This window comes from Salvelinus fontinalis, chromosome 12 (assembly GCF_029448725.1).
Source record: "Salvelinus fontinalis isolate EN_2023a chromosome 12, ASM2944872v1, whole genome shotgun sequence".
Taxonomy (NCBI): domain Eukaryota; kingdom Metazoa; phylum Chordata; class Actinopteri; order Salmoniformes; family Salmonidae; genus Salvelinus; species Salvelinus fontinalis.
In genome coordinates, this window is record NC_074676.1 from 6,384,071 (window position 1) to 6,397,598 (window position 13,528).

The 13,528-nt window shown below is 43.5% G+C and overlaps 1 protein-coding gene across 1 annotated transcript in view; it reads right to left on the reverse strand.

Annotated features, from left to right (window-relative positions):
• Positions 1-1,621: 1,621 nt before the first annotated feature.
• The window catches only part of LOC129866705 (copine-8-like), a 97,330-nt gene continuing 85,423 nt past the window's right edge, over positions 1,622-13,528 (reverse strand). Inside the window, exons 17-20 of the mRNA XM_055939529.1 lie at positions 8,629-8,731; positions 7,590-7,647; positions 6,636-6,709; positions 1,622-6,302 (exon numbers count right to left, since the gene is read on the reverse strand). Coding sequence (XP_055795504.1) covers positions 6,096-6,302; positions 6,636-6,709; positions 7,590-7,647; positions 8,629-8,731 — 442 coding nt within the window. The 3' untranslated portion in view covers positions 1,622-6,095. The remainder of the gene's footprint in view (positions 6,303-6,635; positions 6,710-7,589; positions 7,648-8,628; positions 8,732-13,528) is intronic.

Consider the following 13,528-nt stretch of genomic DNA (forward strand, 5'->3'; position numbering starts at 1 on the left):
ATTATTGTTATTATTGTTATTAACCTTGTGTAAGGGTTGCGGAACTGGTGGCAGTGAAGTCAGATGCAGGAGAGCAGAAATAGGTAATAGCCGGAGCAGTTTAAGTAATCCAACAAAGTGTACACTGCCATTTTGTCTATTTCAAGTCTTCTCTAATTGATCGAGACAGGTGGTTGCCCACCCCAAAGTTCTGCATGTCATGATGACAGACAATTTCACTGTAAGGTGTACATCTGTTGTATTCAGCATGTGACAAATAAGATTTGATTTGATGGGTTCGTCTTGCATTCACTGGTTAATAGCAGCGTTACAGTCATGCGGGGAAATAACATGGACATAAAACAACAGCGCTTTACAAGATGCTCAGGTCGTCTGTTGCTGATATATTGGATTCCAGTTGTGAAAACCATCTTTATTACTTTTGAATCTCTAATCTTCAGAGCATTCACTACAAAGAGGAATGTACTGAACTCGGATATGCGCTCCTTTGAGAGCTTCCTTATTGAATTTGTTTATTTGTTTCACCTCCAAACAACCGAAACTCAGCAAGTCCGAGGTCAAATGAATAACAACAGGGTGAGTCTGTGAATGCTGTTCTGTGTCTGTGTGTGTGTGTGTGTGTGTGATACTGTACATGTGATTGGTCATATATCCTCATTAAACTTGGGCGTGATTCAAAGGAGGGCACTTTCAAAATGTATAGAAAACTCTGCGTCAGCTCTATACCATGCAATGTAAACAACACTGACCTTATTCTGACACGCCACTAAATAGGGCAATGTTCCGAGCTGAATGATTGTGGAAAAATGAAAATACAAATATTTATTGAAATATTGACAATTCATACAGAAATATTAATTTGTATTATTTCCAGTGGTTTTCATCTGATCTAATGTGAACAGTCAAAGCTGTGCTGTGTCAGCGGCCTTCCAACATTAGGGCTCGATTCAGTACTCAATTGAAGTTGAAATGATTTCAAATATGGATTGCATTTCTATTGCAAGTGTATTTCTTGAAACAAGCATTATCAATACAAGCATTTAGAAGATTGATTTTGAGAGGTATTGGATAATTAATATTGCAACATGGGAAAATAATATTGGAAGTATCAAAGTCTCGGACTCATTGCAGGCCTGGGGCCACTCTCTATTACTAATGTAATGATTAAGGATTGGGGCGGCAGGTAGTGTAGTGGTTGGAGCTTTGGGCCAGTAACCAAAAGGGCGCTGGATCAAACCCCCGAGCTGACAAGGTAAAAATCTGTCCTTGAACAAGGCAGTTAACCCACTGCTCCCTGGTAGGCTGTCATTATAAATAAGAAGTTGTTCTTATTAAGCAACATTGATAAAACAATCCCCAATCAGCATAGGAGATCAGATTGAAGTAACTGATACAACATTTATGTTGTTTCGATGATTGCCATGCCCTTTAGCTGGGAGCTAGACAACACAAGCCGCATCCCAAATCGCACCTTAATCCCTACATAGTGCACTACCTTATCACCGACTTGACTGTTCAGCTCATAACACCTCTTATTCAGATCATTGCAACCATAGAAATAGAATGGCATTCAACAGAGTGGCCGTGCATGAGAATACAAAAACAACAGAGCACTCACACATTGATAATCAGTCAGTAAACACTTTATCTGAAGGCATTGCACAATTCCAAGAGTTCAGTGAGATTTTAAGGCAATGTTTGAATAGTATTTCTGAATACACGTAATAATGTCATAATATACAATATACCGGTGCATCTCCTTTGTAGAAAATGATCCATGCAAAACATGATGCATGCTATTATCTACTGTTAAACATGATGCATGCTATTGTCTACTGTAAAAACAGCAGGATAGTATTATTATCACAAGCGTTCAATTATAAATCACGAGTATCATAAGTAAACAAAGGTAATGTGTATTAGAATACATGGGCTTTCTGAGGCGTTCTGTTACAGCTAACACATTTTGGTTCCCAGAACGTTGTGGAAAAAGAAAAGGAGAACCTTCAGGGAACGTCATGGAACGTTCTGTTTCAGCTGTGCAGTCACTTGGCAAAGTGAAACGGACGCACATCACATCATTGTCTGTGGGAGGAGGCCGTGTATTCTTCATTTAAGCTGTTTTTTTATCCACAAGACGTGTCTGGTTTGTTTGTTCGCCATGCGAACACTTTTAGTGTTCTGTTCCAATAATATACTCATACATTTTCATAGACTTGAAGAGACAGTCTGTTTGGTTTCACACATACAGCAGTGTGCGAGCGCAAGTGACAAACCCACCCCCACAAAGCCCACTTTGAAATCCTGCTATTGTTCACTGTGTGTTAAATGTGATTCCCCACTCGCCGGTCGGACATACTCTGAGATTAGCTTCTATTTCCCTTTCCTGAGGGCAAACTCCTGAAAATTAGCCTGAAATGTCTTTATTTCCCCAATTTCATACAGTATCTACATCATGAATATAGATCTAAAGTTGACTGAAATGGATGGTTAAAACCAAGTGGGAGTGAAGTGATATTCCGATATAAAGCTGAAGAGTGGCTGTTATAGTTGTTTATCTCTAGACTATTCCATAGACTGTTCAATAGTGGGGGAATATAAGACATTTTTATCGTATGCTCCCTTCCTATACCCTCTGCCCCTCCTTTGAATACATTAATACATACAGTACCAGTCAAACGTTTGGACACACCTACACATTCAAGGGTTTTTCTTTATTTTTTACTCTTTTCTACATTGTAGAATAATTGTGAAAACATCCAAATGATGAAATAACACATATGGAATCATGTGGTACCCAAAAAAGTGTTAAACAAATAAAATACACTTAACCAGCATGGCTACCACAGCATTCTGCAGTAATACACCATACCATCTGGTTTGCGCTTAGTGGTACTATGATTTGTTTCAACAAGACAATGACCCAACACAACTCCAGGCTGCGTAAGGGCTATTTGACCAAGAAAAAGAGTGATGGAGTACTGTATCAGATGACCTGGCCTCTACAATTCACCCGACCTCAACCCAATTGAGATGGTTTGGGGTGAGTTAGACCGCAGAGTGAAGGAAAAGCAAGCAACAAGTGCTCAGCATATGTGGGAACTCCTTCAAGACAGTTTGAAAAGCATTCCTCATGAAGCTGGTTGAGAGAATACCAAGAGTGTGCAAAGCTGTCATCGAGGAAAAGGGTGGCTACTTTGAGGAATCTCAAATACAAAATATATCTAGATTTTTTAAACACTTTTTTGGTTACTACAAAAAACACACACTACATGTGTGTTATTTCATAGTTTTGATGTCTTCACTATTATGCCACAATGTAGGAAATAGTGAAAATAAAGAAAAACCCTTAAATGAGTAGCTGTGTCCAAATTTTGTACTGTATGTTCTAAATATAGACGAGTAAAATGTTGAACGTAAATGTAAAACGTAATTTCACTTTGTGACAGACAAAGGCTATAAACCAAAAGGTTGACTGAAATATTTCTTGCTTTTTTACTGAAAATCTTTCTTTTACTGTACATCCTGCCTTTCCAAAACATACATACACAGGGTTTAGCGGCATACCGCAAAGTGAGAGGTAGAAACAAAAGAGAGAACCCTTCTGAAAATACAAACAACATTTTCTCACGCGCTTCAAACTTGACAAAAGTAAGACGAGTCAGAGGACGCCCGTGGAAGTGGTGTAACTCACTGGTATGTGCGTTTTTGATTCCTGGGCATGGATGAAGATTCCATTAGTCCAAAATCCTTATGAGAATGGCAACTGTGAATGTAACCGACAGATAGAGGCTGTGTCCCAAATGACACTACTCTCTATACAATGCATTACTTTTGACCAGGGCCCATAGTGCACGACTTTTAGTGCACCCTATGTAAGGAAAAGAGTACCATTTGTTGTGCAGAGAGAGAGAGAGAGTAAGGCTGGTTGAGTCCCTGCTGTATATGACAGGACCAAGGAGTCCCCTTGTGAGTCAAGGCAGGCAGACAACAGAGTGTAAGTAAGGTAGCGAGTGGGAAGATTATAGATGGTGAAGGTCCTGTCTGAAAGGGGGTAGGAGGCCCTGAGTGCAGGATTCACTCGGCATGCATACCCCTCTACTAGATATAGAACATGCTCCGTTTAAAAAAAAAAAACACACCACACATGGGATGTGGCTCCTGGGCTCTTTGTACAATTGTGGTCAACATCATCATAATCATTGTCATCGCTACAACCAGAGACAGAGTGCATCTGGAGTACAAACAAAGAAATATACAAATACAGTTGAGGTCGGAAGTTTACATACACTTTAGCCAAATACATTTTAAACTCAGTTTTTCACAATTCCTGACGTTTAATCCTCGTAAATAATTCCCTGTCTTAGGTCAGTTAGGATCACCACTTTATTTTACGACTGTGAAATGTCAGAATAATAGTAGAGAGAATGATTTATTTCAGCTTTTATTTCTTTCATCACATTCCCAGTGGGTCAGAAGTTTACATATACTCAATTAGTATTTGGTAGCATTGCCTTTAAATTGTTTAACTTGGGTCAAACGTTTCGGATAGCCTTCCACAAGCTTCCCACAATAAGTTGGGTGAATGTTGTCCCATTCCTCCTGACAGAGCTAGTGTAACCGAGTCAGGTTTGTAGGCCTCCTTTCTCGCACACGCTTTTTCAGTTCTGCCCACAAATTTTCTATGGGATTGAGGTCAGGGCTTTGTGATGGCCACTCCAATACCTTGACTTTGTTGTCCTTAAGCCATTTTGCCACAACTTTGGAAGTATGCTTGGGGTCATTGTCCATTTGGAAGACCCATTTGCGACCAAGCTTTAACTTCCTGACTGATGTCTTGAGATGGCCAAACAGTTCTATTTTTGTTTCATCAGACCAGAGGACATTTCTCCAAAAAGTACGATATTTGTCCCTATGTGCAGTTGCAAACCGTAGTCTGGCTTTTTTATGGCGGTTTTGGAGCAGTGGCTTCTTCCTTGCTGAGAGGCCTTTCAGGTTATGTCGATATAAGACTTGTTTTACTGTGGATATAGATATTTTTTTACCTGTTTCCTCCAGCATCTTCACAAGGTCCTTTGCTGTTGTTCTGGGATTGATTTGCACTTTTCGCACCAAAGTAGAGGTATGTCGGCTGCGTGGTCCCATGGTGTTTATACTTGCGTACTATTGTTTGTACAGATGAACGTGGTACCTTCAGGCACTTGGAAATTGCTCCCATGGATGAACCAGACTTGTGGAGGTCTACAATTTTTTTTCTGAGGTCTTGGCTGATTTCTTTTGATGTCAAGCAAAGAGGCACTGAGTTTGAAGGTAGGCCTTGAAATACATCCACAGGTACACCTCCAATTGACAAAAAAATTATGTCAATTCGCCTATCAGAAGCTTCTAAAGCTATGACATAATTTTCTGAAATTTTCCAAGCTGTTTAAAGGCACAGTCAACTTAGTGTATGTAAACTTCTGACCTACTGGAATTGTGATACAGTGAATTATAAGTGAAATAATCTGTCTGTAAACAATTGTTAGAAAAATTACTTGTGTCATGCACAAAGTAGATGTCCTAACCGACTTGCCAAAACTATAGTTTGTTGACAAGAAATTTGTCGAGTGGTTGTAAAACGAGTTTTAATGACTCCAACCTAAGTGTATGTAAAAGTCCGACTTCAACTGTATATCCACGAGTACAAAATCTCCGCTTCATCCTCAACTTTGTAAACATTTAGAAAGAGACCGTTGGTGAGACAGAAGTGGGGTTGAGAGGAAGAGTAGGGCATAGAAATAAGAGACAGAAATGTACTTCTGAACGGTTCTTCACAGATTGGATGCTGCTCCTGGTTGGTCAGTTCTAGGCACTCACCCACTTCCTGGGTCAGACCAGTAAACTGTGGCCTCTGACATCTCATGGGAAGTCCTTCCTGAGGGACACTTTAAATAAAAACAAAATGCCTTGCTGTCCATTCTGCAGAGAGGATTTCAGAATTCACAAAAGTGCAACAAGAGAGTGGAAATGGCGGTTGGCTTCTTCGGACCGCCATCGTCAAACTCCAGTGAGGAAGAAGAAGCAAGAAAGGAAGAGGCCCGGAGGAGGCTTACCCCTCAGATTCGGCTGACCCGTCGGGTGAGGAGGGGGTGCACGGCGAGGTCGGGGTTGTAGACAGGGGGGCAGAGGCCTGGTTTGATGCACCTGGTTCTCATGTAGGAGAGGAACTGGTCAGGGATCTCAGCCAGGACCTCCTTGGCCAGACGGGCCATGCTCAGAATGTGGTTCCCCCTGCGGTCGATGTAGTCACGGAACGGAACAAACTGGATGGAGAAAAGGAAGGGAGGCAGAGAGAAAGAACGGAGGAGGTGAGGAGGAGAAGGAGTGGGGGGAACAGGGAGGGAATGAGTACAGTAATTCCGTTAGAAAAAGACAACAATGAATAGAGAGGAATACAATGGATACAGAGGAGGTATAGAGGAGGAAAAATAAAGACTACAAGTGAAGATATGGGATAATGACATTTACATACATGTACATGACATTCTATTGATTCTAGAATGTAAGCCTATTTCCATTGACACTGAACGTCTACTTTAATATATGCTTTAATTCTATAGGCATGCAGAGACGCACAGAGACAGCTCTATAAATACCTGAACAATGTCTCTCTCAGCGAACCTCCCTTGGGATGAGATCCTCTCTTCATCTCCATCAAGCTCAATCATTTCTGAGGAGAAGGAAAGCGAGAGAGAGACAGAGAGAGAGAGAGAAGCACATCAGTCATCCGTACCCATGTCAGAACAAAACAAACATCATCAGAGCCACGGCGCATGACACATCGTAGGCTACACATACTCTACTGTTGTCCGTGTGCACTGACCACACACACACACACACACACACACACTACATTACAACAGAGAGCCAGCTAGCACGCTACACAAGATGACAGTGTTCCATTGCCTGCCATGTAGTTTGAGTACAGAGAATGTGTGTGTGTAGAGTGGTGAAATCCTTGGTTGTATGTGACTGGGTGATGCGCGTGTGGTGACGTACGTGCTGGGATACGTGGAAGGGAAAGAAACCATGTGTTGTGGCACAGGGAGAGACGTCATGCTACGGTGCACATTGACTTTATGAGCGTGATAATGTTTAATACCCATTGACTTTAGAGGCTAATTGCTTATAAGGAATGAATGTGTATATTATGGAGTGTTTTGTGAATTGTCAACATCTCTTTCCAATATTAGGAGAGGAGAGGACTTGATCTGTTCCTAAATAAAGGTGAATGAAAATTAGGACAAAATTCTCAAAAATATCACAAATGAGTATCGCCATTTAGAAAGACAAATTGCCGGATGGGAAGCAAATGAGAGAGGGAGAGGAAGGAAAGAGCAAGAGAGAAAGGGAAAGGAGAAGAGAGGGATAGCCGGGTGAGGGGCCCAAAAGAGAGGGAGTGGAAGGAGAGAAGCAGAAGAGGGAGAACTGGGTGAGGGGCGTAATAATGGATTTAACGCAGAGAAGAGATTAGAGAATACACATATGTATGCACGCACACACACACACAAGCACGCGCACCCACCCACATTTCATTATTCCTGTCTTACCATTGAATTCTGCTGGTCCAACTCCGACAATTATAATCGACATGGGCAAAGTAGCTGCCTTTGGATGTGGAGAGAGAGAGAGAGAGAGAGAGAGAGAGCGAGAGAGAGAGAGAGAGAGAGAGAGACAGAGAGAGAGAGAGACAGAGAGAGAGAGAGACAGAGAGAGAGAGAGAGAGAGATGTTTTAAGAAAAAGAGAGCCTGAGGAAACAAGTTTCTTTTCAACGCCAGTGTCAATAACCATCGTTATCCAAAAGCGCGACAGGCTGTCAGAGAAAAACTCCCAATTAATATACTCCCAATTAATTTACACTAAGTACTGTAATAGCCTGTCTACTTCTCATATAATGGTACAGTAGAGATCGACTGTCATAAGACGGACAAAGTTTTTCAACTTCTGCCGAGCCTTTATAGGAGTAACTATTTGTGAAAAAGTAGAAGAATCTGTCAAACCTTTGTAGGACTAATTACAGAATTAGCACCTCTAATTTCATGCATGTACAACTTGTGCCTAAACCCCAGCCAGCCTGACAGCTTATAAATGAAGCTTATTTCCATCCTCTCCCTCAGCGGATTCCTATTGCATTGTGGGTCGAGTGGGTTGCCATACGCCAAAGGCTGAATGAGAATGATAGATGTTATCACTGTGTTTCATAACTTTTTATTGCCATTTAGGTGGACATTAAATTGGCAGAGATATGAGGAACATCTATTTTTGGGGTTGCTTGGTACTCAATGTTCTCATATCTTACTCCACAATCACATTACAAGGATGTAGGGAAACTTGTGTAACGCAGAGTAGCGATTATGTTTCTATGTAACACCATTTTGGAATAAGGGCATTCCAAAACAGCATTTATCAACACAGACAGAAAAACACACCAAATCAGGTGTGTCAAACTCTCTAGGACGGTCCCGAGCTACACGTTTACAATGGACATGTTTCAAACACTTTTTAAGTCCTAGGACTCCTTTCCTCTTTTTACAGGTCTGGTGGCACACTGTAAACGTTGTGAAACTAGATCTTTGACATGTACGTACGTTCACGATGGACTCCTTGGTCTGGGCCATGTCGGTGATGACGCCGTCCGAGATGATGAGGAGGATGAAGTACTGGGAGCCGTCTTTGACTGATTGCGCATACCTGGAGTGGGGGAGAGAAAGAGAGAGAGCAGAGGAGAAAGAGAGAGAGGTTGGTGGGAGGAGGAGACAGAGGAGAGCAGGGTGAGATGCACTGGGTAATCAATAAATCAACTAATTAAATGTATTTATGAAACGTATTTTGTGTTAGCTTATGACCTCTCTTTCATTAATCTAATCTGCTCTCAGGCCTGGAACTCTAGTCATTTGTTTGGCTGATGTTGAGGCCCATATCTTGACTATAACCCTGGGGGGTGTGTTAACCACGGTTTAATAATGTTACCATTGACTTAGTCTTGGGCTTTTAAGCCAATGCAACAGACACGCACACACGTCACGCTCTCTGAGTGACAAATGAATACAGCCACAAGTATTGGGAGAATTACGGTCTCGTCTGACACTGGAGCCGCTTATTTGTGTGAAAATGATTTCCCTCAGTGTGTTTTGGTCAAGCTATTCTTAGGCTACGTGGGCGGACGGATCACACCGAGAAATAGATGGGATTTGAGGGGCGAAGAGGGATGGAGGAGAAAGCTTGTTACAGTCAATCTTGTGTGTGTGTGTATAGATGACTGGGCAAGATTTCCCAATAGTGAATACCAAGTAGAGCATGTACAGCACAGGGACAATGCACTCTACGGAGAGACACCAAGTCCAGTTTTCTGTTTGGATAAAATTACCATTAATCAATGGTGTGGACAAGGCGAAGCTCTCTTCATCTCCAATAGTGTCTGTCTGCCGGTCGATGGTACAAAGCCTTATTGGTTTTTCAAAACGAACAACTATTCTCTCTGTATGCAACGCTGAATTAATAGTTTTGATCAGCAACATTGAATAATTATGGATGAAGAGTAGGAGACCGCTGACTGCTTGCTTCCGTTTGCAGATTATTTTATTGCTGCAATAAGTATGGAATGGCGCTGGAAGCAGACAGCGACCACGTATCATCCTAATCTTGTTGGAAGTGTTATTTCTTCATAAAAAGGCACGGGTGTGATTTTGCTGTAATCTAATCTGAGCTCGGACTTCTCATCTACCTGTGTGATTGGTGGTAAATTTTGACATTTAGGCTACTGCGTTTCTGTGTGGTTCCGTGAGTGGGTGGGGAAAGTCTTTTCTTTTCAAATCACCGTCCGGCAGGTAACTGCCAAAATAAAGGAAACACCAACATAAAGTGTCTTAATAGGGCGTTGGGCCACCACGAACAGACAGAACATCTTAAATGCGCTTGGCATAGATTATACAAGGGTCTGGAACTCTATTGGAGGGATGTGACACCATTCTTCCATGAGAAATTCTATATTTTCATGTTTTGTTGATGGTGGTGGCGCTGTTTCAGGCGCCGCTCCAAATTCTCCCGTAAGTGTTCGATTGGGTTGAGATATGGTGACTGACACACACACAAACACATAAACACACACACATCCTTTAAACCCCCTATGTTCATTGGAGACCCCTTTCAAAGACACTGACATCTCTTTTTCCAGCCATGGTAGCCAAAATAATGTGTGGAAGCACCTGCTTTCAATATACTTTATATCCCTCATTTACACACGTTTCCTTTATTTTGGCAGTTACGCGTATGTTGTTCATCGATCACCTGCATGGACGGTGGTCAGATACACACAAAGCACCAATGATTTTCTCCAACTGCGCAGGCCAGAAGTGATCGTAAGGTGTGTGTGTGTGTGTGTGTGTGTTCATGCCACTACAGTAAGTATTGATTCCAATGGGACGGCTGAGCTATGAGAACATTTCTTTCATCTGGACTTTTCCCAGGGGGGGGGTCACAGGTCACTGTGGAACGACAGAAAAAGCTACCTAATGAGGCTCTATTGACCATCCCAGGTTATTGTACCACAGTGAATGGCCACAGTAGGAGTTGAATAGTTGAATGGAATGGCACTATGTATGCTCATCCAAATCAAGTTTCATGAAATCAATAACTTGCTAGTAACAGATTACATTCATATTCTGACTATCTCTGAAACGCACTTCGATAATACATTTGATGAGACAGTGGTAGCAAGACATGGTCATAACATCTACAGAAAAGACAGAAATGCCAATGGGGGGCGGTGTTGTGGTCTATATCCAGAACCACATTCGTGTAAAGTTTAGAGAAGAGAGCATGTTAAATACTGCTGAAGTAAGTAATATGGCTACAGGTTCATCTGCCTCACCTAAAGCCCATTCTTGTGGGAAGCTGCTATAGACTACCAAGTGCCAACAGTCAGTATCTGAAAAATGCAGCGCATTGGGAAGTATTCAGACCCCTTGACTTTATAGCCTTATTCTGAAAGGGATTAAATTGTTTTTTCCCCCCTCATTCATCTACACACAATACCCAATAATGACAAAGCAAAAATCAGGTTTTTAGAAATATTTGAAAATGTATATATATAAAAATTAAATCACATTTACGTTCAACATTTTACTCGTCTATATCCAGAACATACAGTACCTGTTATGCTGATGAAGGAGGACCCAAAAGCGACGTAATAGAAACAGAGTCTTTATTCCAGTCTTAGACAAAAACGATACTCCTGATATATCTAAGGTAAAAACAAAACAGGAAAACTGAAATCCTCTCGTCAGTAGAGATGAACGACTGGAGACGCGACCACTAGACACCTGCTCACATGCAGCATCTGATGAAGGCAAAAACACGACAGGGCGGAACAAGGACACAGAACAGCAAACATCAAACAAGAATCTGACAAGGACTGAAGCGGAAAACAGAGGAAGAAATAGGAACTCTAATGAGGGCAAAAATAGGGGACAGGTGTGAAAGAGTAAATGAGGTCGTTAGGAGAATGAGAAACAGCTGGGAGCAGGAACGGAACGATAGAGAGAGAGCGGGAGAGGGAGAAAGGGAGGAGGAGAGAGAAGGATAGAAAGAGGGAAAGAACCTAATAAGACCAGCAGAGGGAAGCACAGGGACAAGACATGATGATCAAAAACATGACAGTACCCCCCCACTCACCGAGCGCCTCCTGGCGCACTCGAGGAGGAACCCTGGCGGCAACGAAGGAAATCATCAATCAACGAACGGTCCAGCACATCCCGAGATGGAACCCAACTCCTCTCCTCAGGACCGTAACCCTCCCAATCCACTAAATACTGGTGACCACGTCCCCGAGAACGCATGTCCATGATCTTCCGTACCTTGTAAATAGGTGCGCCCTCGACAAGGACGGGAGGGGGGGGAGGGAAGACGAACGGGAGCCCGAAGAAAAGGCTTGACACAAGAGACATGGAAGACAGGGTGGACGCGACGAAGATGTCGCGGAAGAAGCAGTCGCACAGCGACAGGATTGACGACCTGAGAGACACGGAACGGACCAATGAACCGCGGAGTCAACTTGCGAGAAGCTGTCGTAAGGGGAAGGTTACGAGTGGAAAGCCACACTCTCTGACCGCGACAATACCTAGGACTCTTAATCCTACGTTTATTGGCGGCTCTCACAGTCTGCGCCCTGTAACGGCAAAGTGCAGACCTGACCCTCCTCCAAGTGCGCTCACAACGTTGGACAAAAGCCTGAGCGGAGGGAACGCTGGACTCGGCGAGCTGGGACGAGAACAGAGGAGGCTGGTAACCAAGACTACTCTGAAACGGAGATAGCCCGGTAGCAGACGAAGGAAGCGAGTTGTGAGCGTACTCAGCCCAGGGGAGCTGTTCTGCCCAAGACGCAGGGTTTCGAAACGAAAGGCTGCGTAAAATGCGACCAATCGACTGATTGGCCCTTTCTGCTTGACCGTTAGACTGGGGATGAAATCCGGAAGAGAGACTGACGGAAGCACCAATCAAACGACAGAACTCCCTCCAAAACTGTGACGTGAATTGCGGACCTCTGTCTGAAACGGCGTCTAACGGGAGGCCATGAATTCTGAACACATTCTCAATGATGATTTGTGCCGTCTCCTTAGCGGACGGAAGCTTAGCGAGGGGAATGAAATGTGCCGCCTTAGAGAACCTATCGATAACCGTAAGAATCACAGTCTTCCCCGCAGACGAAGGCAGACCGGTAATAAAGTCTAAGGCGATGTGAGACCATGGTCGAGAAGGAATGGGAAGCGGTCTGAGACGACCGGCAGGAGGAGAGTTACCTGACTTAGTCTGCGCGCAGTCCGAACAAGCAGCCACGAAACGGCGCGTGTCCCGCTCCTGAGTAGGCCACCAAAACCGCTGGCGAATAGAAGCAAGCGTACCCCGAACGCCGGGGTGGCCAGCTAACTTGGCAGAATGAGCCCACTGAAGAACAGCCAGACGAGTAGAGACAGGAACAAACAGAAGGTTACTAGGACAAGCGCGCAGCGACGCAGTGTGAGTGAGTGCTTGCTTTACCTGTCTCTCAATTCCCCAGACAGTCAACCCGACAACACGCCCTTCAGGAAGAATCCCCTCGGGGTCGGTAGAAACCACAGAAGAACTAAAGAGACGGGATAAGGCATCAGGCTTGGTGTTCTTATTTCCCGGGCGATAGGAAATCACGAACTCGAAACGAGCGAAAAACAACGCCCAACGAGCTTGACGTGCATTAAGTCGTTTGGCAGAACGGATGTACTCAAGGTTCTTATGGTCAGTCCAAACGACAAAAGGAACGGTCGCCCCCTCCAACCACTGTCGCCATTCGCCTATGGCTAAGCGGATAGCGAGCAGTTCGCGGTTACCCACATCATAGTTGCGTTCCGATGGCGACAGGCGATGAGAAAAGTAAGCGCAAGGATGAACCTTATCGTCAGACTGGAAGCGCTGGGACAGAATGGCTCCCACGCCCACCTCTGAAGCGTCAACCTC